The sequence below is a fragment of the Atractosteus spatula genome, chromosome 13 (assembly GCF_055471065.1).
Source record: "Atractosteus spatula isolate fAtrSpa1 chromosome 13, fAtrSpa1.hap1, whole genome shotgun sequence".
NCBI classification, from domain to species: Eukaryota; Metazoa; Chordata; class Actinopteri; order Semionotiformes; family Lepisosteidae; genus Atractosteus; species Atractosteus spatula.
The window spans coordinates 29223733-29244634 of NC_142718.1; the positions used below are offsets into that span (position 1 = coordinate 29223733).

The window sequence follows — 20902 nt, forward strand, 5'->3', positions numbered from 1 at the left end:
GGTACAAACTAAATGGCACCCACACATTGCAAGTGTTACAGAATGGTGCAGGGACTGAGCTCTTACCCCACCTACCTCATAGTCCAAACATTGTCCCATCATATTTTCATACATTTGTCCCAGTGATAGCTGTCTTCACCCCAGTTGTGGATCTTCTAGAAATATTTTCCAGATTGGAAGCTGGAATCGTTAGGAGTTATCTCCTTATCTGCATGTGCTATACAACAACAAATTAGACCTTGTAGGAATTCAGAAGGACAAGTTTTGCAAATGCCCCCTGACTCTCTGCTACAAACAGCACGACGTTGGACACCACAAGGAAAAAAGAAAAAGAGGCAGATCTAAGGAGACATGGTGAGGTATAGTGGAGCAGTCCAAGATCTCAAGTCTGAGAATTTGACCTGGGAAACAGCACCCAGAACAGCAGCAGATCGACAGAAGTGGAGGTCTCCTACTGCTGCCTCGTGTGTTCAGCTCTGGCTGAAGAGCCAGCCCTGAGTGAGTGAACGAATGCCTCCCTGATGGGTGCTCTACAAGGTCAGAAATTCGGCAACGACAATGAGATGCAAAGTTGGTGCAGGAATGGCTCAGGGACCAACTAACATTATTTTAACACAAAAGCATCCCTAACCTTGCGAGGTGGTGACAGACGTATACGGATGTGTAAGGGAGCTGTGCCGAAAAATAAAATAGCTCTAACCTCCTGTGACCCCTGTGTAAGTGTATATATCCCATCCTAACAAAATACTGGAGAAAACCAATAGTGGGCTAGTCCTCCTCCAGTGGTTATTAAAGCTGCAAGACATTGTGCCACCAGTTTCACTACATATTCACAGGTGTCCATGGAAAATGGGACTACACATCCAACAGTATTTGATGTAGCTCTGTATCAGATGTGGTTAGTGTTAGCCTTTCCATATTTTTTTGTACCTGAATTGCAGTTCCTGTTAGTGTTGTTTTTCTTCCAGCAGCCACAGCCTGTAAACCCTTGAGGATGAATCGGCGTTAGCTAGGCCTGCTGTTTTTTTTGTCATTGAGGTACCAGAGGTACGTGAACTAACAATTATGCCTCTTGTGAGGCCATTTACTCAAGTCATTTCCCAAAACACAGCACACCGAGGAAAAGGCTTTGTCAGGTACTACTGTATTATATAGTCCTCACAAAACAAGGGACTCCCCACATGCAGTGCTTTTAATACCAGTTGTGACAGATGTAGACAATACCATTCTCTTATGCTCTGATAGTGAGGTGTGTTTGTGGGTACCAGGCCTGTATGTACTGAAAACACAGTTGGGAAAAATATCCAGTCAACATTTACAGTATATCAGCAGATTGTCTAGAAATGTACCGTAGTCCAGTCAGTGACACTTTCTTGGGCTGCTTTTCTGACCACATTACTTAGAAAATACTTTTTTTTTAAAGTATCACACAATTATTAGTCAGTGTTAGACCTTAAACATTAAACCTTAAACTGCGGCCTTTAATGTTTTAGCCCACCAGTCCAGTTGATTGTATTGGAATAACCATCTCAATGTGTTTGAAAGCTCATTAATGGTAGATAATCCTTTCACATCCATCCATTTTCTTACTGCTTTATCCAATTCAGGGTCGCGAGGGAGCTGGAGGCTATCCTGGCAAAGCAATGGGAACAAGGCAGGATACGCAGGATACGCTCTGAACGGGACACCAGACCATCACAGGGCACACACAGACACCAACACGTAAACTCACACCAGGATGAATTTTCCCACAGGCTAATTAACCTACCAGTATATCTTTAGACTATGGGAGGAAACTAGAGCGCCCGGAGGAAACTCACTCAATATGGGAAGAACATACTGTATACTGTAGGGTATATAACATTGCTTACAAATTTTTTATTTCTTTACATTTTCTCTGTTTTCACTAATTTTGTTTTTCCATTATGAAAAATTAAAAAGTGTTTAGATTATAAAAAATATACTAATGTGCAAAAAAGAAACCAAAACATACAGTATTTTTTTTACTAAGGTAATTTATAACTCAAAACGTTTTTTTTAGTATGCATATTTCCATGGTAGTAGTTATTGACTTTCAATGTAAAAAAAAACATTTTTTTTTACTTGGTATATATGTAGTGAACAGAGTACCCTTTTTAATCCAACACAGGTAACACTTTATTTTTAAAATTACACTAAGCTGCTGAATGATTAGTAAAGTTACTTATTCTTTAATTCAACCCACTCAGACCAAGTGTCTATTTCGATTCACTTGCTGGAAAAAAGAAAAAAAAATGATAGGATTAAGGCAGTTTCATTTTGTGTTGCAGATATTTCAGATAATTCAATATCCATTCAATCGGAAAAGAAAATCTGCCCCATCTCATGTACAGACACGTCTATTTTTTATTCAAACTGTGATACATGATACAAAAATCAATGCCTTTCATAAAGAATCATATGGTTCTTTAAAGTTTTATATGAAAGATGTTTTAATTAATAGAGTAGTATTTCACATCCTGCACTGGAAGTATACAATACAGCCGATTTAATATAAAAAGTTATCTAAAATGGAACAATTAGGAGCTGCGTAATGCTTCAGTGCTTCTTAAATATGAATTCACATCAACAATATCACAGTTAATCTGGTTACATATCGTGATTTTTAAAATATGTTTGAGGGGACACATTGCATATTCAACATAGTCTTTGAGTTCAGCTTTCACTCATTAAGATTGGTCTAAAATCAATAAAAAAATAAAATGCAGTAATCCACTCAGATATCCAAATGCTTAAAATTTGAACTCTCAAGGCCATTAAATGAGAGAGATGTGTAACTTTATTTCCAAATTTATAAAGCCATAACAGTTTTTGCAGTAAACTGACAAAATCTTAAAATTAAAACAATATACCTTTCCATGTACAGTAGCTGGAGATATCTGTGAACTGCATAATATATATTTTATCAAAACTACTGTACAGTTCCTTTGTGATTATTAAATGTGATGATATTTCATCTATATGCTATATGTACTGTGTGTGTATATATATGTATTTCACATTTTATTTTCATTTAAACCTTTTTATTCAGTTTCTGCTCCTAACACACTGTATACTCATCAAGAGCAGAGTACAGATCAGGGTAAAATAAATCTCAATGGCTAATTATTAATAAAATATTTTTAACGATGACACAATTGAAGTCAAATGGTGACTCAATTGTCAAGAGACAAACAAGCCATAATGCAAATAAATCCTCTTTGCTACCAAAACACACAAATAGCTTTGGAGTTATAGTTGGATACTTTCATTAACTATCCTTGTTTTATCTGCAAGTTTGACACACGTGATCCTTATTTCTTAAATGAATACAAAAACAAATATAGTCAAATAGTTTTTTTGTAATATGAAGTACATGTCTACAATAGTGGAGACAAGGTTGTTCTAATAAAAATCATTTCAATTTTTCGTTAGGGTCATGTTAAAAATATTTAATGGTGTTAAAAAAATGCTAGTTTAAAGTACATTATGAAACTTGTACTTAATAAAAACCTAAAGCTGGCCTCCCTGTGTGTTGTGACAAACAATCCAAACATTTTAACACTGCAAACATAGGCAATGTATATAGAAATCAGTAATGGAGTCACTTGCAATATTTTTTAATAGGCACTGATTTTATTATAACACAAAGGCAGTTTTACTCAACTGACATATACGCCTGACTTACTGCTGACTGCCTATTACATGCCTATAATTTACAGTATGTACTTACTAACCTGTGTAAATTCTAGAAGATATTTCTTTGCCACATTAAAAAGCCTATGATGCATAAAGAAGATGGACACACATACCAGTTAAAAGGCAGGCATTGATGTACACATTTTTAATGCATAATATTCTACTTCAGAAGCCAATCATATAATTCTCCTTCCTATTTTATGAATTCCTTGAATTTACAGCACAATGAAACTGCTATTTTATGGTCAAGACATTAAGAGTGACTAGAGTGTCTAGAGCAGGTAACCATTCTATTTATTTCACGCCCCGAACAGATCTTAAACTTAGGTTTTAAAGTATACCCTTTTCTTAATATTAAAGGGAGGTCTCCTTTCTTGAAATGTACAAGTATAATGCTTCACAGATAACAGATAAACATCACAACTATAAAGAGCTCAAAGCAAAAACAAAGTTTGGTCCAATACACCGACACATTTCTTCTATGTTAGATACACAGTATGTACAATGCTGAAATGACTAAAGCATAGCTTTTTTACACAGCATTCCTCCTGAAGAATAATGGAAATGATACTGGTCAGTTCTTGAAATTGCTATATTTGAAATATAGACACTAAGGTCGACCTACTGTATGTACCCTGCTAACTGAGGAAATTAAGTAGCTGTTTTCAATAAAGGGGCATACATTGCAGATAAATGCAAATACTGTAGCTTCAGCTCCAGGAAAGGAAAAAAACAACTATATAATAAAAAGATCTGGTATTCCAGTGTGCAAATGTCTACCTATTAAAATCCATTCCTTGTTTTATTTTCAAAGTGTGAATTAAGATGCCTAAAAAAAGTGCCTTCTGGGAGGATGGCATCACAGAATGCACAATTTTCAGGGTTTCTCTTCTGCTCTGGATCAGTATAGCCTCCCTCGCAGTGCTCAGGGCTCCAGTAGGGCTACATGCAAGAAGAAAAAAAAGCTGTATTTACTTACTACATTCCATATTTTTCCGTGTACATTGCCTGTCACAATTACCACATGAGTAGGAGCATATATCATATGAATAAAAAGACTGCAAAATGTCATTTAGGCCTAATTACACAATTTCATTTTAATTATCTTCACATTAGAATATGACCTTTCAGTTTATGAAGCCTGGCCAAGTATCAAGTCAGTTACAGTAATAGCCTATGTATCACGTGTGTTGTAGAGGAAAAACCCAGAGATCACTTCTAGTAAAGAACGGTGCATAATATTGTTTGCATAAGGACATGGCTGGTATTTAGAGTTCACTTTTTTACCCTAGTCCTTCAATAACCACAGGGGATATTATCTGTTTTTTCCATGTTTGTGACAGTAAAGCAAACACTGTGCAGTTTTTACAATTTTTGATATGCCAATTTGATACTCTAAGCATTCACTGATCAGTGTCATAACCCTTGAATGCTTTCTGAAATTCAAGGAGTTTCAAACAATGCAATGATTTTATTATTAATTTGAGGGTTACTATTGAAATAATTCTGAAGTATTTTTAAACAAATGAACAAGAAAACTCATCTCCCCCATCATCCACCCACTCATATATATTTGTAGAACAATGTAGGTTGGTTATATTCTGCTGAACATCAACACTTATTCAACAAAAATACTTTTTTACATATTCCGTTCAAATTCCTAATTTCCAAGACATAATGGCTTGAGTAAATAAAACCTGATGTATTAAACTTTTCATTAATAATAAATGTTAAGAATATTATTAAAATATTTGAATTAAAGAAAAATATTTGAGACAAAACAATTTTATGCTACTTAGAATCATCCATGCTTTTGTGTGGGTGTGCATGGGTATTTGCATTTTGTGGATAACAAATATGTAACAACTGTTTGCGTACCCTTTGAAAAAACAGTGACAATCAGTATTAAAAAAAACAACGTAAAAATCTTTTCATCTACTTAACATTTGTTCAAACTTAAATGTGCACAATAAATATAAATATAAAGTGACTTTCAAAAGACAAAATAATATGTATAACTCTCTTAGATGTACTGTACATTTTGAGATACAAATAATTTCTTAGCTTCATTATGAAATTAGAAAAAACAATAGAAAAGTAAAATCAATTATCAGAAAATTAAAATATGAAAAAGTGTCATAAAAACATTTACATTTTACACACCTCAATTTGAGATGCACACAAATTCCCTTTGAACAATATTGTGTACACCACACAGAACATGTAAAAACATATCATTACTGTGACAAAAGCAGAGCACAGAGAAATCATGGTAAAACACAGAGGTGAATGATAAAACAGGAGTATCACTGGTTATGAAAGAAATTGACTCATCTTAAATTAAAATCTACAAAATTATAGTTCATAGTAAACTGTCATAAGGGCACTCTGGGGTCCATCTTCTGTCCTGTTTCTGAAATCCTCTTTAGAGAAACTCCAATACCCTTACCTTGCAGAACTACAAAAGGCAGTACTCAAAAAAGGATAAAACTGCATACTGTAGTTATCTGCACATCCTACAGATCCCATATGTGCTCAACTACTTGTAAGTAATAGAGGCAATTAAACGACTGCTTTCGACTTTAAAATCCATTTACTGGACTGAATGCTTAGTATGGCAGTATTGGCCAAAAAGTCTTCCCTAGTGACATTTTTTAAATCAAACTTGCGAGTATTGGTATTTTCTTTGTATATTCATTTGCATAGACTAATGTCTCTGTTCAAGACAAACCTGGTTGACACCTCACACTTTAACCTGCACATGCGCTATATCAGAATAAAGAGGGGTGTATATTTGTATATGCATAACCTCTAGAGCACAGTGGCACCCAGTAATGCGGTTACTTAGAGAACCTTTCTAAATTACATCACGATGTCAGTTTCATATTGGAGACATTTCAAATTGTAATTATTACTAAGTAAAGGAATTCTGATCTAAATTAAGTAAATACTACTAATTCTCAGTGGCAACAGCATGTGGGTAAATCAAAGGCCAACAAGTGTGTTAAATAAAGGATAAATACTGTGAAAAAAGCAATAAAAACATTCTTATAGACAACAGAACAAGTAATTGCACATACGGGAAATCTAGTTTTTCACAGACAACTTTACATTCCTTTCTAAAAAGAGAAGCAGTATTTTAGAGGAAACTGCCTGTCTTATTAAGAGTTAACAGGTGAACTTCAAAATTGTCTCATCTTTTCCATTAGCAGTACACACTGGTGCCATACCTGGCCGGAGGAAATCAATATATTGAAATAATAAATCCCACAAAATAGAATTCAGTCAACCACTAGTTTTATTAGCACCAAATGTTATTGATTAATAATCTGTTCAAGCTGTAACCTTCTTTGTCGTAGATATTAGCAGTGATATTTTGCGATGTGAAATTAAAACATTTCCTCCGCAAATTGCTTTGCACTGTAAACAATGCGAGGAAAAAAAACTACAAATACTCCGTTCAGGTTTTAAGGAGCGGAATGCAGAAATAAGACGGGGGCCTAGGCATTTTTTTTTTTGCAGAGAAAGATTGGTTTATGGAATTTCATTACTGGAAAAGTTCCCAAGCAATCTTCACAAGATTGTTTACCACGTAGACCTAATTTTATATATAGCGTAATGAGAACAAATAAAATTGTCACTGCATAACAACTACTGCTTTTGATGTGACCCATTATCTTTTCATAACAGAGAAGTCTTCAACACATTATTATCAGAAAAAATGTCAATTATCTAACCCCCTGCCCCATGCTGCGCGCCGGCTCAACACCAATTCTTTTATTTTTTAAGCAGCATACTTCACCATAAACTTGTAATCACATACCAGCTGTTTCATTTATTTTTATGCAGTTTGTATGGTACAATGCAGGGTGCCAGCTACTGAAAGAAACAAGATACACAATGCAACTAGTAAAAGAACAATCAAGAGAAATTATGGAGAATAAACGAACAAGTAACAAGTAATGTAATATAATGTGTGTTTCACAGCTCCACAGGACCTCTACTAGTTATAAATGAAATGGCATAATTTGGTTCGCTAAGTCTCTTACTATTACAGCTGTGATAAAGCGACACTTAAGAAGATAATGTTTACAGAGTTTTATATAAATAATTGAAGAACAACTGGGTTTTCAGTTTCCACAGTCAACATAAATGCTTTGCTTGTGAGATACTGATGATGAACAAATATGTGAACAGAGAAATGCCTGTACATTTTCAACTTTTCATTCAATCATTTTGAATTATTTACAAAAAGCTGTAACCACTATGCTGCTGTATTTAAGTCTTCCTTTGCCAAATCATATCACTGAATAAATAAACAAGGATATTTTCAGTGAAACGACACCCTGGATTGTAACAGCAAAGAAAAGGCTTTAGCGTAAATACATGTACAGTGGGGAACAACGTTTTGTCACTATTGTTTCCGTCAGCTGTTTTTTATGTTTCCTAACACATAGTATTGGATTATAAATCTTTTATTGTTGAAGTCCACAATTCTCGGCATAACTGGAGATTGTACACACATTCCTGTGCGAGCACGAGGCGATGTGTTTTAGAGCTTACCTGCTGTGGTCCTCGAACGTTCTCATGGGTAAAAGAAGTTGAAGGGGAAGGTGTCTGAGATGTAGGATTTGCAAACGCATATTGTACGGGAATATCCACAGTCTGTTCATCAGTCACCCTTGGGAGGCTGGTAGCCAAAGCGTGATCATTTCTTCCTGGTGCAAGATCTAGTTTTCTTTCTGGTGCACTGTTTAAGAAGACGTCATATTCACTGTCTGCTGGTGGAAACTTGATACTCAGTTTAGACAAAGATTCCATGAATTCCCCCTCTTCTGGACAGACTCCCCGAGACGTGATGGATGCAGAGGTTGTCTCTTTATCGGAGTCAGACTTTTTGGCCGATGTGAAGGGTCCCTCAGCTTGTTCTACTGTTACATCAGTGCACTGAATAGGCATGGAGAACTGTTGTTCTAAAAAACACAAAATGTAGCATTTTTCACAATTAGTAAAGAGAAGGATAACTAACCATGTGCTTAAATTAAACGCGTGATGTGCTAAAACATACAATAAATATTATGACAACATTTTATAGCTGCCCTTCCATCTTACTTGCAGTTATATCAAAACTATTTAATACGTTGTTAATGGTTTTATCAAAAGGTATATATTATAATCTTATAAAGAATCTGAAAAGTACTTTGTATTTGCCATTTGTATTAACACAATAATACATTTATGAGTAGTTCTCCTAAAATATAAAAAGAACAACAAGATGGAAACTATGCTTTACCTTGTGCTGTGTCATTTGCTCTGCATAATTTGTTCAGGTGATCCTTCTGTTTTCTTGTTAAATTCTGTATCACATGGAATTTACCCTGGATCTCCTGAAATGCCTCGAGAATTTCTTTACTGAAAGATTAAAAAGCATCGACGTTGAGAAAATACCTGTTCAGTAAGTAATTAAAAAAAATCTTGAATAAAAAATATCAGTTAGAAAACTCAGTTTGAATACTGGAAAAGAGTGTGGGTACCTTTTGTCATCAGAAATTCCAGGAGACGAATACACAGTCATCTCTGGAGTTTTCATGCTTTCCTTCAATGAAAGAAAATGATATTGGAATAACTTCTACTTTCTGATTGAAAAGAGCATTCCAATAATTTCTTACATGGAAATTTTTTCACAAATGTTAATAATGCCAACACCTAGGGGAACCTGAAAAAAAGTTTTCGTATTTGCGGCACTTTGAAATTGAAAATTCCCCCTATCCCAAACAAAAAAGAACTTTGCAATTTTATATGATGAAATTTAATTGTTTTTAAGACTCAATAAAATAAGATATGAAAGAGCTAACTTGTTAAGGAAGGTAAAATTATTTTCCAGTAAACAATAACTTTATCATGCAGCTTTTATAGCATTATTTGCCTCTTTCCTTCATGAATTGATGTGAATGTTTTTTATAAGAAAAAGGGTTGGGGATCATTTTTCTGATGAAACAGGGTGAAAAACATGAACCACTGGACTTGTGCTCCTATGAAAGGCAGATTTCCCCTTAGATTGTGTAACAATACAAATATATGAAGCAACACATGTAGAATATTATGATATGCCTGTATTAAGATCATATAAAATGTCAATTAAAGCCTGGACAAGAAATGTTTACTGCTTAATTACTAAGTCATAAAGGTTGGTAACAACACTTGCTTAATTAAATATATACACAATTCAGAGAGTAAAGTACTGAAGTTAATTAAAGATGATGTGAGGTACATTAAAAAACTTAAATGCCAAATTTTGTTTTGGCAGATTTCTACAATTTTTGCAACACACATTTAAAGACAAAACATCTTTCTTTTAGCTTCCATCTAAACCACTGGCAAAAATATTTCAACAAAGTTATGGACACAGGGAAGCATAAAATGAGTTGTTTTATGTAACAAAACTTGAATTTAAACTTTCTTTCAAAGAAAATATGCACTATTTTAACTGTTTTATCATATGAACATAGAAATGTTTCCTCTATCTATTCATGCATTAATAGCCAAATTCTCATTTGTCTCCTCTAAGAATTCATCATTCATCCCCATTTTTATTAGAAGTCCCTGCAGGTTAAATCTTTTTAAACTAGACACCAATTTTATTCTAATATGGTATTTCAATGCTTCATTCACTTTAATCACAGCATACTCATCTCTTCAAATATGGTTTTATCCTACAGCACCACCTGCTGAACAAACATTATCTTTATTTATCCATCTCTGGCTAGAACTGTATTTGCATTAGCACTGTGTACAGTATTTATTCCTGTAATTCACTAAAAATCAAATGTAGAAGCTGAAGCTTTACACGCCTGTGGTAAAATGAACAATTTACATCTGGAGTCCAACATAAAAAAATGATTGATGTTATCTGCTGGAGTCTTGAGTTCCTTTTATATCTTATTCATCTAACAGAAATTAGGTTGCTTCTGCTTGGTTTTTTTATCTCTAAGATCCGAGAACCATTCCGAGGTATGCAGAAATAACATTCATAGTTATACTCCAAGCATACTTTCAAGCAAAGGTCAATCACTGACTTTGATGAATTACCATTACATGTTTTTGTCTCTGCCTGTTTGTCTCATGAAGATGATCACATTGTGGCAGGGGCTTTGTTTCATGTGTTCTTTGAGCTGGCAAATGACTATCCTTGATTTCGGGCGTAGCATCACTGCCTTTCACCCTTCCTAAAAAAAGAAGACCTTTATTTAGTATTTAATTGGAAATATTTGAAATTTAGTTTAAACCTCCAGTCATGACACAATGTAGCAGTTTACCTGTCCCATCAACACCTACTCCCATATTTGCTCTATATATTCAAAGCAAAAAACAAAAAGTACATAACATGAAAGAACAACTGAAAGTTATGATTGCTTAAGTATTCAAATCCTTTTCTGTGTCAAATCTAAATTAATCTATGTGTTGAGTGGCCTCTGCCCCTGTGCAGTAACAGTAGTTCATTGATTTCAGAATAAATACAACCGTCTCCAGGGCAGGTAGCAAATTTCAGGCAAATATTCAACCATGCTTTTAAAACAAATCAGAGCTAAAGCTGTATAAAGGTTCAGATCAGAAGAAGGGTACAAACACATTTCAAAAACCCTCCCTAGTATCTCTTTGAGCACTGTATACCTGAGCATTAAGAAGTGGAAGAGTCTCAAATGGGAGAAAATGTCTATCGGACAGCAAAATCACAGTCACTCCATAATGGAGTTTTTATGACATTAGGAACAAAATTTCTCAAGTCCCACAGGGGCAGGCAAAGTTGATAGAGACTTTCTCAAAAAGAATAGCGGATATAATTGCTGCCAAGGTGCTTCCACCCAATATTGAGTTCACGGGTCTGAATACTTAAGCAATCACGGTTCAGTTTTTTTTTTCTCTTTAGTTTTTGCTTGACATTTGCTGTAACATATGCAGCTCACCCAATCTCTACCAAACCACACTGTCACGCAGATATACTGTGAAATAATTGCATTTCATAATGAACCCCTCTTAGCTTATTAGAGACTAAAGACCTGCACGCATTTCCTTGTAGATCAACATAAAGTAAAACATGTGGTAGCAGGGGGGAGCCTTGCTCATAGTGTAACAACGTTTTTATAATGCAGGCTTCCTGGTCTCTAAATAAACTCACAATTCAGAAAACATCAATCTTTTTCATTTTCCATTAACTTTGTACATGCACTGTATCAATATCTGGTCCTGTATATAGAAAGTTTTATCTGCATTTCCAGCATAAAACATATACCAGTCTAACACCAAAAAACTAATAAAAATTGGGATCCAAATGTGAAGGATAAAATAAGTATTTTCATCACAAAAGACAAATTTAAAAAAGAAAGCTACAAAATGGACAAATAAAGCAGGAGCAAATTTTTATATATACAGTACCTTTAGACAAGATTCCCACAGAGTTTAGTTGGGATTTAAGTGAAGCAATTTCCTGTTTTTGGTTTTCTAACTGCTGATGGAGCTCACAGATATACCGGTCATAAGCTTCTGTCTACAAGAGAGAAGTATGTGGTAAATTAATGACAGAACAGAATAGCCTACTGTATATGCTATATCTGCAAATAACACTTTTTTTAATTTGCAAGAACATTTTAAGTGTTTTTGGGAACAAAACGTCCAAAATAAAGCAAGGCAGTTAGTTTCATGGTGTTAGTGAGTGCTTTCCCAGGGGAATGTTTTAAAAAGTATACATAACATCTATAACAACCAGTTTCAAAGATCTAACACTAGATTTTCAACTAATGGCTATGGTCAAAATTATACAGTCACACTTTAAAGGTTACAAGATTACATTCTATAAATGGATATTAAGTCACCTATTAATAAATGTATTAAGTATTAGCAATGGAACAAGCTATCTTCTTCGAATTCCCTATGGATGGTGAAGTGGGTCATAATCATGGTTTTATTATTAACATGCAATTGATCGATAGTACAAGATGTTTATCATAACATTTTTGCTACTCCATTAATACAATTTATATTAATATGCTCCAATTATAAAGTATTGAAATATGACATTCATAACCCCTAATCTAAAGTGTTATCTTATATATTTAAGAATAGAGTTACATCAGATTGCAATCTAAAACCAGCTTGCTTTCATAATCTAGTGGTGAAATCCAACAAGATTATTCTAATAACTCCTGTTGGAATCATTTCACATTGTTCAGGGAACTCAATTATTCTAAATTCCCATTTGTTTGGAAAATCAAAACGTTACCTTGAAAACAAAACAGAAGCTATAATATAGGACAATATGATAATTGAAGTTAATCATCTTGTTATAAACAAAAAATAAGCAAGCTCTGCGCAATTCCACAATTCATTTTTTTTTGTTATTTTACCAACACTTGTAAAGGTATTCTGGAATGTAACTGAAATAATTCATTGATTTTAATGTCTTATTTTCTAGTCTTGCAGATACCACTAAAGGGGCTGAGAAACATAGTAGCTGTATCTAACAATCTGGTGCAAAACAGACTGCATGCCAAATTCTATTCAAGACAATCTTGGGATCAGCATATAGACAGAGAAGAAGGTCAAGATATTGGACAAAATCACAGAAACACCAATGAGCCACCATGTCTGGTCAGGTCAGTCCTTTTCCATCGTGGCATAGAGTCTACAAGCATCAGGAATTCTGCAACAGGGATGCAGCACCATTCTTCCATGACAAATTCAAACAACTCCCCAACCAAGCAGGAAAGAAATGTTGCAACATGGGGTAAAGATGATCTCTCAGTACCATTAAATAGCAATTAGCACTAAACTTGGTTCTAAGGGAATGAGTGCACCCAAACCATGTCAGGAAACTACCCCACCACATTACAGAACCACCAGACCCCTTCACTGCTGGAACCAAGCACTCGGTACTACAGAGTTCCTTGGCTGGCACCACATGTGCACTAGTCCGTTGGTCCAGGACACAATAAATGATGATTCATCTGTCCATAGTACATTTCGCCACTGCTTGGTAGTCCATTACCTGAGCTTTTTTCACCACTGGACTTGTAAACATGCACTGTCAGATCTGACGAGCTGTTTGTACACTACTACATGCCTATACAACCCACTCTGTTGAGTTCTCGGCAGACTGTTTTTGATTAGTCTGCCTTCTCGTGCCTCAGATTGACATTTGTAGTTAAATGATCTGCAGTTGCTCATCTTTTTTGCCATGTAACTTGAATAAACGCAGAGATATCATAATCCGGTAGATTGTCTTTCCCTCGGAGTTCCACGCAGACATCACCTTAGACCAGGCCTTTCCAGCATTGTTAAATATGACCCTAAGTATGCAGGGATGTTTCTTACTTACCATGAGCCACACTACCTGGAAGTTCTTGCTTTCCATATACTTGCTGTCCCATTTTTATCCACTACATGTATGTTACCACTGAAGCACTGTGTAACAGCAATTACAAGGTATGCAAAGACCTTTCTGTAAAATTAATTGCAAGCACCATCATCTAGACAGTAATGTATGAATACAATAAAATGAGAACTTTTTATGGGGAACTTTAAATCAATACCAGGATACAGTTACTTCCTAAAAATAATGCAAAACAGTAATTCATACCTTTTGCTTGAGTTCCTTTCTAGCATTTTCTTTCTCAATTGATGCTTGACGGTAGGCTTCATAGGCTTTGTTGAGCTGGTCTCCAATATTTCTGTCTAAACCTCGCTCCATTACTCCATACCATTACTAGTGGTTCAGTCTTGAGACCTGGGTTTAAATTGAGCACAGAACAACAAGGACATTGCAATACAGTTTTTAACAATAAATAACAGCAATGAAGACAGAAGCTTACAACATCTGTACCAACTCTTACGTTAAGAGCTCAGTAAAAGACATGGAGGTACTTATGTCTGTTAAGAGATTAATTTGAAATTGGTTATATTAAGTAGGCCTAATAGTTCATCAACAGATCCCTTATACTAAAGTAGATGGCTAGTGTACAGGTCAAATTTTCTTTGCAGTTAATTTACTTAATTTACAGTGTAATTCAGAACATCTTTTCCATGAATTTTATTTATTAAGGCATCTCCAAAACTTGGAAGTCTGTGGCTCTCCAGGACCTGGGCTACAATTGTGACCATTTTATCACAGAAACACAAACCTTACCCAACTCATTAAGACTCTAACAACTTTACTTTTTCAATATTTTATGTATACAATGACATCTCCAAAAATACAATGGTTTCACTCCTGATAATTACTGTAGGTAAACTGCAGTTATCACTACAGTCCTTTACATGTCAAAGTACAAATCATTTTAACAAACTTAAAGGGGAACTGCAGTCCCCATTTCTCAGACCGGTGATTAAATCTCGGTAACAAAATAAAATAATTAATAATTATTAAAATGCCGATATGAAGCAGCGCTCACTCAGTCGCCCTAATGACTAATGTAACGCAATGTACGAGCGAATAAGTACAGGTTATAAAGCTGACATTTCACCGCAGAACGGTTCCAAACTGATCTGCATGCAGTTAACAAGTATTTGTCAGCTAAACCATCTGAAGCAATATTCCCGTTGGATTAAAAGAGATATATTCACACATCTGTTTGTTTATAATGTAACAGGACATTTCCACTTCTGTATGTGTTGTTGCATCATTCTGAATCGCAGAATATATCGCTGTGCATACCTGGAAAATGTATCTATTTTGTGATGTAAATTGGAGGTTTTACATGTTACTGTGGACATCTTACTTTCATTGGGATTTGAAATGCACTCAGCAATGCTGATTCTTTCCAACCCTGAAGTATAAAAATAGCATTGCAGCTCCCCTTTAAACAAAGCTTCAGGATCAATAACAACTTGCTGGTGAGACTGAAGTCATGTTATCATGCTAAATATTCCTAATTAACTTTAATGGACTGTGAAAATATCTAAAAATACCGGTATAGGTATTTGCAAATGCACAATTAGATAATAAATGTAGACATTAATAAGACCATTTTCAAAGAACAAAGCAGCCCTGGCTCAGTGAAGTAAAATCAGTTAAGATGTACCATGTCTTAATTGCTATAATAGGGTTTTGTTTCCAATAACTGTTAAAGGTATCCATTGTGGCTACAATATAACCATGTGCTATTCCTAACAATTAATTTGTTCTAGGTTGAAAGTACGTTCCAGTCACACCACCTGTTTCAGTCTGTTAATCACAGAAAATGCAATACCCTAACCTTTATACATGTATTAGTGGTTTATAATGATAGCTGAATATGCATTTAATTTTTTCTTCTCTACTTTGCACTATTTCTTCACAGGACGTTTGTGCATATGGCTGAAGAATTAATGTTTTAATTAGTTAAACTAATGAAGTACTTACAGTAAACTGAATCGAGGGCTTGCAGATGTTTGAAATTGTACTAAACCATTACTTTGGGTGGAGAGGAAATAAGGAGAAAGCAAAATTTTACATGTATGTGTAAATAATTTATTGAGATACATCCTATCAACAGAAACAAACAAGCTTAGAGTTGGCCAATTAGAATCTAACGTTTCTGAATTTAGCTAAAAAATGAATTATCAGGATACCTGCTGGGACAAGACTAATCAACATTTAATGGATAACTATACAGTCAAGACTTGCAAAAGTACTAGAAATGTTTTAAAAATTATGAAAGCTCTAAACATAGTGGGAATATGTTTGAGACAGATGTTAGGGTCAAATGGATAACCTTTCTGGCAACTTAATTAAACAAATAATTTTAATTTTAATTAATTTGACAAGACTCAATAAGGCATGCACTGGTCCAAGAACACTTAAAATAAACAGACCTATCTATTCATGATTTTAAGAAAGTTTTTTCATAAACATTTTTTATGCTGCAGAATGCAGATGAAATCAATCCATCCATCTGTTAACAGCTTTATACTGTTCAGGGTTGCAGGAGATGCCAGAGCCTATCCCAGCAAGCTGCAGATGAAATATATATTTTTTGTAAAATTCTATTCCTCTCTACATATCACTAGATATCTCCTTATCAAGTGTATAAATGGATATACAGTATGCAATAGTTGGTATTAGGTTACTATAGAAACATTTGCACATGTACGTGTAAATGCATTTATCCATTTATTGACTTTGTATGATTCTATTGGGTGACTGAAATATTCTGAAACTATAGTTATTTAAAATATTTTGGCCTGCTATTCATAACACTGTTCAGTCAATGCTAATGCACAAGAATATCTCCAACTACAACAAATAAACCACCCCAAAAAAGAATACATGACCAGTCCATAATTTTCAAATAGCTGTTGTTAAGCCATAGAAATTTTAGTACTAACATCACAATTTAATAATCACTACCAGCACAAGGTCTGTCTGTTCCAAGTCCACGTACGACCCTGCTGTTGTACCCATGAGCACTGAAATTATCATTAATGCCAGGTCTTCACTGTTAACGAGAATTTATTCTCAATCGATTTATCTGGTGAAATAAAACCTTAAAATAAAACATGCGACTTTTAATGAGATGAAATTATTTGCTTTCAATACTGATAAAGAATAGAGTAGTTAAAGACATTATTGAAGCATTAAAAACAAAGCCACATAACCTGTCATTACAAACAGTAAAAGTTTAAACAATTAACTAGTTTGTATCCGATAAACAATTAAAAATACATATTGACTATATTTTAGAGGAGCCCCATTTAAAATGCCTACAGAGCTCTACCTCATTTTAAGTTCACCCTCGTTACAGTGTTTAAAATGACTGTTTATCTGCACAAATATATTACTACAGAGTGTACGGTGGTTGTAACTTGTCTAAATGCCAGTAGGCCGCTTTGCGCTACTTCACACATTTACACAAATTCAATCAAATCAGATGACTGTTTTCGATAAAATAATTAAAACAGGAATCATACTTTCTGTAATAAAGCCATCTGTATTAAGTAACAGTACACAAAACGAAAAGACATCCTGACGCAGTGTCATTTTCAGTTTGATGCAAATTATACGTTCTATCATACAAAGAGCTAATGCTTGATCACTTCGGTTGTTGCTTTTCTATGTTCAGCTTTATCGTTTACTAAATAGTACAGTACCTTAGTTCGCAAAACTCCCAGCAAGTAGGCTACATTTATTCGACTGCTTGAGTATTCGGACCGTTTTAATTCTTGAAGTCAAACTTTTTTTTTCTATCGTCCCAAGAGAGGAAACAGCGCATTTCTCTCAAAATGTAGCAACATATTACATGTGTTATGAGCTGGGAACTTCCAACGGGGAATCCCCAGTCTGAGACTTCCGCTTTGCAGACTTACAAAACCAATCAGGACTGGAGTTACTGATGGACGGAAAATGGTCGTACATGCTGAACTGTCAATGTGCAACTCGACATTTTTTCAAGATACATTATTTTGAAACGTCCTGCTCCTCGTTCGGCGAAGGCTGTATAGATTCATAACTGGATTCCCCCATACATTGTGGATGTCAGTATTCTTAGGTTGTTTTCCTGTTTCAGCGACTTTCAAACCTTGCGTTTATTTTTTAAGATGTATTAAAGCTGATGGCTGGCTGAACGTTTTGTTAATGAAAGAAAGCCTTTCTCTCTCTCTCTTTATAGTGTATATACTAAAAGCATGTATCACTGTTATGTTTTTACAGTTACTTGTTCTGTATTTATGTCGCATGGCGCTAAGTATGAGTTAGACAAATATACACATCCGTAGCTTAAGGCCACCAAGATGAAACAAGACTATTCAGGCAGTAGCCCTTAAATCTAAGATTAGATGTTAAAGTACGTCTCTTGCTGTATTCAATCCAGTATCCAGCGATACGTTTTTGAACACTCGCTCATCCTAGCAAATGGCAGTTAATACATTCAAACCACCGGAAATGGCAAAATGCAGAATTTCGGGCTTTAGTAAGGCTGTCACCGCAGGAATATATGGCTATTCCCAGCTGTTTATCCTTCCTGGACAGCTGACCTCTGAGCTATATAACGGTGGCTCGGGAAACCTCAGGAGTTTATTTGTCCCTTTCTCCTTCATTATATTAAGACAATTTAATATTTTTTACTTTGCCGCAACCGCTTTATATCCTAGAGCTAACGCCAGCATGACCAGCAGTATTTATATTAATCTTTGAAAAAGTTGTAGCTACAGCCAGGCCAGTCTCCTCTTCCAGTGAGTTCTAGATATCGATATCTACTCCATCTGTAGAACAAATATATTGTAATACTATTTCAAAAATAATTGATCAACATAAAATAAAAGCAGGAATTCACAAAAGTTCTGCGTGATGATCTATACCGATTCTTAAGTGCCCGCTGGGTTCACCAGCAGATGGCGGCTTGCGAGCACAGCACACAGCACAAGCACTGACAACCAAACAGGTGAGAAACTACACCAAAATCAAAACTATTTCTCATTCTTTATAATGTGTCCTTTCCTATGATAAACAGTACAGAATTGTAAACTGGTGTTGGAATTTTTTAATGCAAGTAAACATTTGTCCTTAAACTTTTTTTTAAACAAAACTGCATTGTGAGCCTTAAATAGCAGCATAAATGCTTAACATCTTTTCTGTAGATTAAAACAGCCTTTTACATTTTATTTGTTTTTCTTCAATCTGCTTTTAATGGTTTTGTTCAATAGACTATAAACAGATATCTGTTCTGGTTTGAATGCAATAGTTATTGATAGTGTGTGGATTGTGGTGGTTAGTGTGGTAGTTAGTCCGGCTCTCTTGCTGCTCTTGGGTTCTAGGTTTGATTCCAAGATTGGGTACAATATATGGAAACTGGAGCCCATTTTGTCCTTGTTTGCCTTTTCTGGGAGCTCCAGTTTTCTTCCACCTCCACAGATATGCTGGCATGATTTGACAGGCTAATCTCAATTGTTCCTTCCTCTATGGCCCTGCTGTGGATTGAAGTCCTATCTGGGGTGAGAGCGATTATACATTTCATATGATTTGAATCATGTGGTGTGAGATGTACATGGGTTCCTAAATGGTGTTAAATGGTAATTAAAACAATGATGTACGTTACAAATAACATTAAAACCTCCATACTGTAATATAGCCTAATGGCTTCAGTTTACTATCTCATGCAGTATCATCACACAAATATTCAGTGACAAGGCCAATGTTATCTTCTGTATACAGTATATATCCCTATTTAAATAGATTGGCATGTTTACTTCATGAAGTTAAACACTTCACCAATTGCAGACAGGCAAATGAATACAGTGTGCCAGTTTGCAGCACTAATTAGTGACAGAAGGAAATGTAATCTTGAGGTTACGCTGGCTGCCCACACACAAAAAGTCTTGCAGAATTCCTACATGTTTGTAGAAATCCTTTGTTTTATCTCTGTCCGGCTTCTCACATTTGGGAATCCTGAAGGGGTTCTGCAGGACTTGCCATGCAAGAATCTGTATGGATGTTAAAATCAAAGTTATTCTGAAACCCTGCAAATCTAGCATTATTTTGTTCAGTGGGTGCAAAGAAGACAAACTGAATTCTGAGAGTTAACGATTCAGACATACAGTAAGTGGCATCTTGAAAGTGCCATTAATTAAATTTAACCAGAGACAGTCAGGATGTCTTGATCTTTCTTGCTTGCTAACATTTTTTTTTAAATATAGCACAACAATATTTCCTTCATTGCCTTTTCCCCATATTAATTTGGCTGGTTGACCATGCACTAAGACTCAATGCATCTATATTCTCAGGCCAGTCAATTAGTCCTTCAGCGTTCCTGGGAGCTCTGTACCTCAGCCAAGCCGCTTGAATCCTACCTCCAGCCCTGTTACATACCATTGCCTTCCCCCCTCCCCATAGCTCAGTCAGCAATAGCCATTTCCCAAAGTCTTACCGTAATTATTTGGTGTAGGATGAAGAGTGTAGAGTCAGGTGGGTGTGCCCTAAAACCAGCACCACAAACGGGAAAGAAAGGGGCCTGTACAGGAAGTCAGGGTGGAAAAGCTGTAGAGTTGCCTGTGCAACTGAAGTCAGTACAAAATCCAAGCAGCACATAACTACATGGACGTAAGTAAAAAAAGAATGAAGAGCCAGGTAGCATATACTGCGAAAGCAAATCCAGGATGGAGCAGGGACAAGGGACCTCATTAAAATACCTACTATAATGCTAATGCCCTTGTTTCTCCA

At 35.3% G+C, this 20902-nt stretch overlaps 1 protein-coding gene across 3 annotated transcripts; it reads right to left on the bottom strand.

Moving 5' to 3' along the window:
* Positions 1 to 2367: 2367 nt before the first annotated feature.
* Positions 2368 to 18030, bottom strand: tank (TRAF family member-associated NFKB activator). 3 transcript variants are annotated; one of them, XR_016093932.1, is made up of 9 exons: positions 17839 to 18030; positions 14351 to 14497; positions 12151 to 12262; positions 10807 to 10943; positions 9252 to 9313; positions 9011 to 9129; positions 8281 to 8690; positions 7541 to 7596; positions 4629 to 4659 (listed from the first exon to the last, which is right to left on the bottom strand). XR_016093932.1 is itself a non-coding variant. In XM_088931019.1 (8 exons), the coding sequence occupies exons 2-8, from the start codon at positions 14459 to 14461 to the stop codon at positions 4501 to 4503; spliced, it is 1104 nt and encodes a 367-aa protein (XP_088787145.1). In that variant the 5' UTR covers positions 14462 to 14497; positions 17839 to 18030; the 3' UTR covers positions 2368 to 4500. The 3 variants fall into 3 exon arrangements, 2 of the variants coding, with proteins under 2 accessions (XP_088787145.1, XP_088787143.1); XM_088931019.1 differs by lacking the exon at positions 7541 to 7596 and having other exon boundaries at positions 2368 to 4659; positions 10813 to 10943; XM_088931017.1 differs by lacking the exon at positions 7541 to 7596 and having other exon boundaries at positions 2368 to 4659.
* Positions 18031 to 20902: the final 2872 nt, after the last annotated feature.

Excerpts from the sequence above, each read along its gene's own strand:
- tank (XM_088931017.1), bottom strand. The coding sequence starts at position 14,461 with ATGGAGCGAGGTTTAGACAGAAATATTGGAGACCAGCTCAACAAAGCC. Across the intron at positions 10,944-12,150 it reads TGTGGGAATCTTGTCTAAAG|GAAGGGTGAAAGGCAGTGAT; the intron begins GTACTGTATATA and ends TTCTTTTTTTAG. Across the intron at positions 9,314-10,806 it reads AGAGACAAAAACATGTAATG|GAAAGCATGAAAACTCCAGA; the intron begins GTAATTCATCAA and ends CTTTCATTGAAG.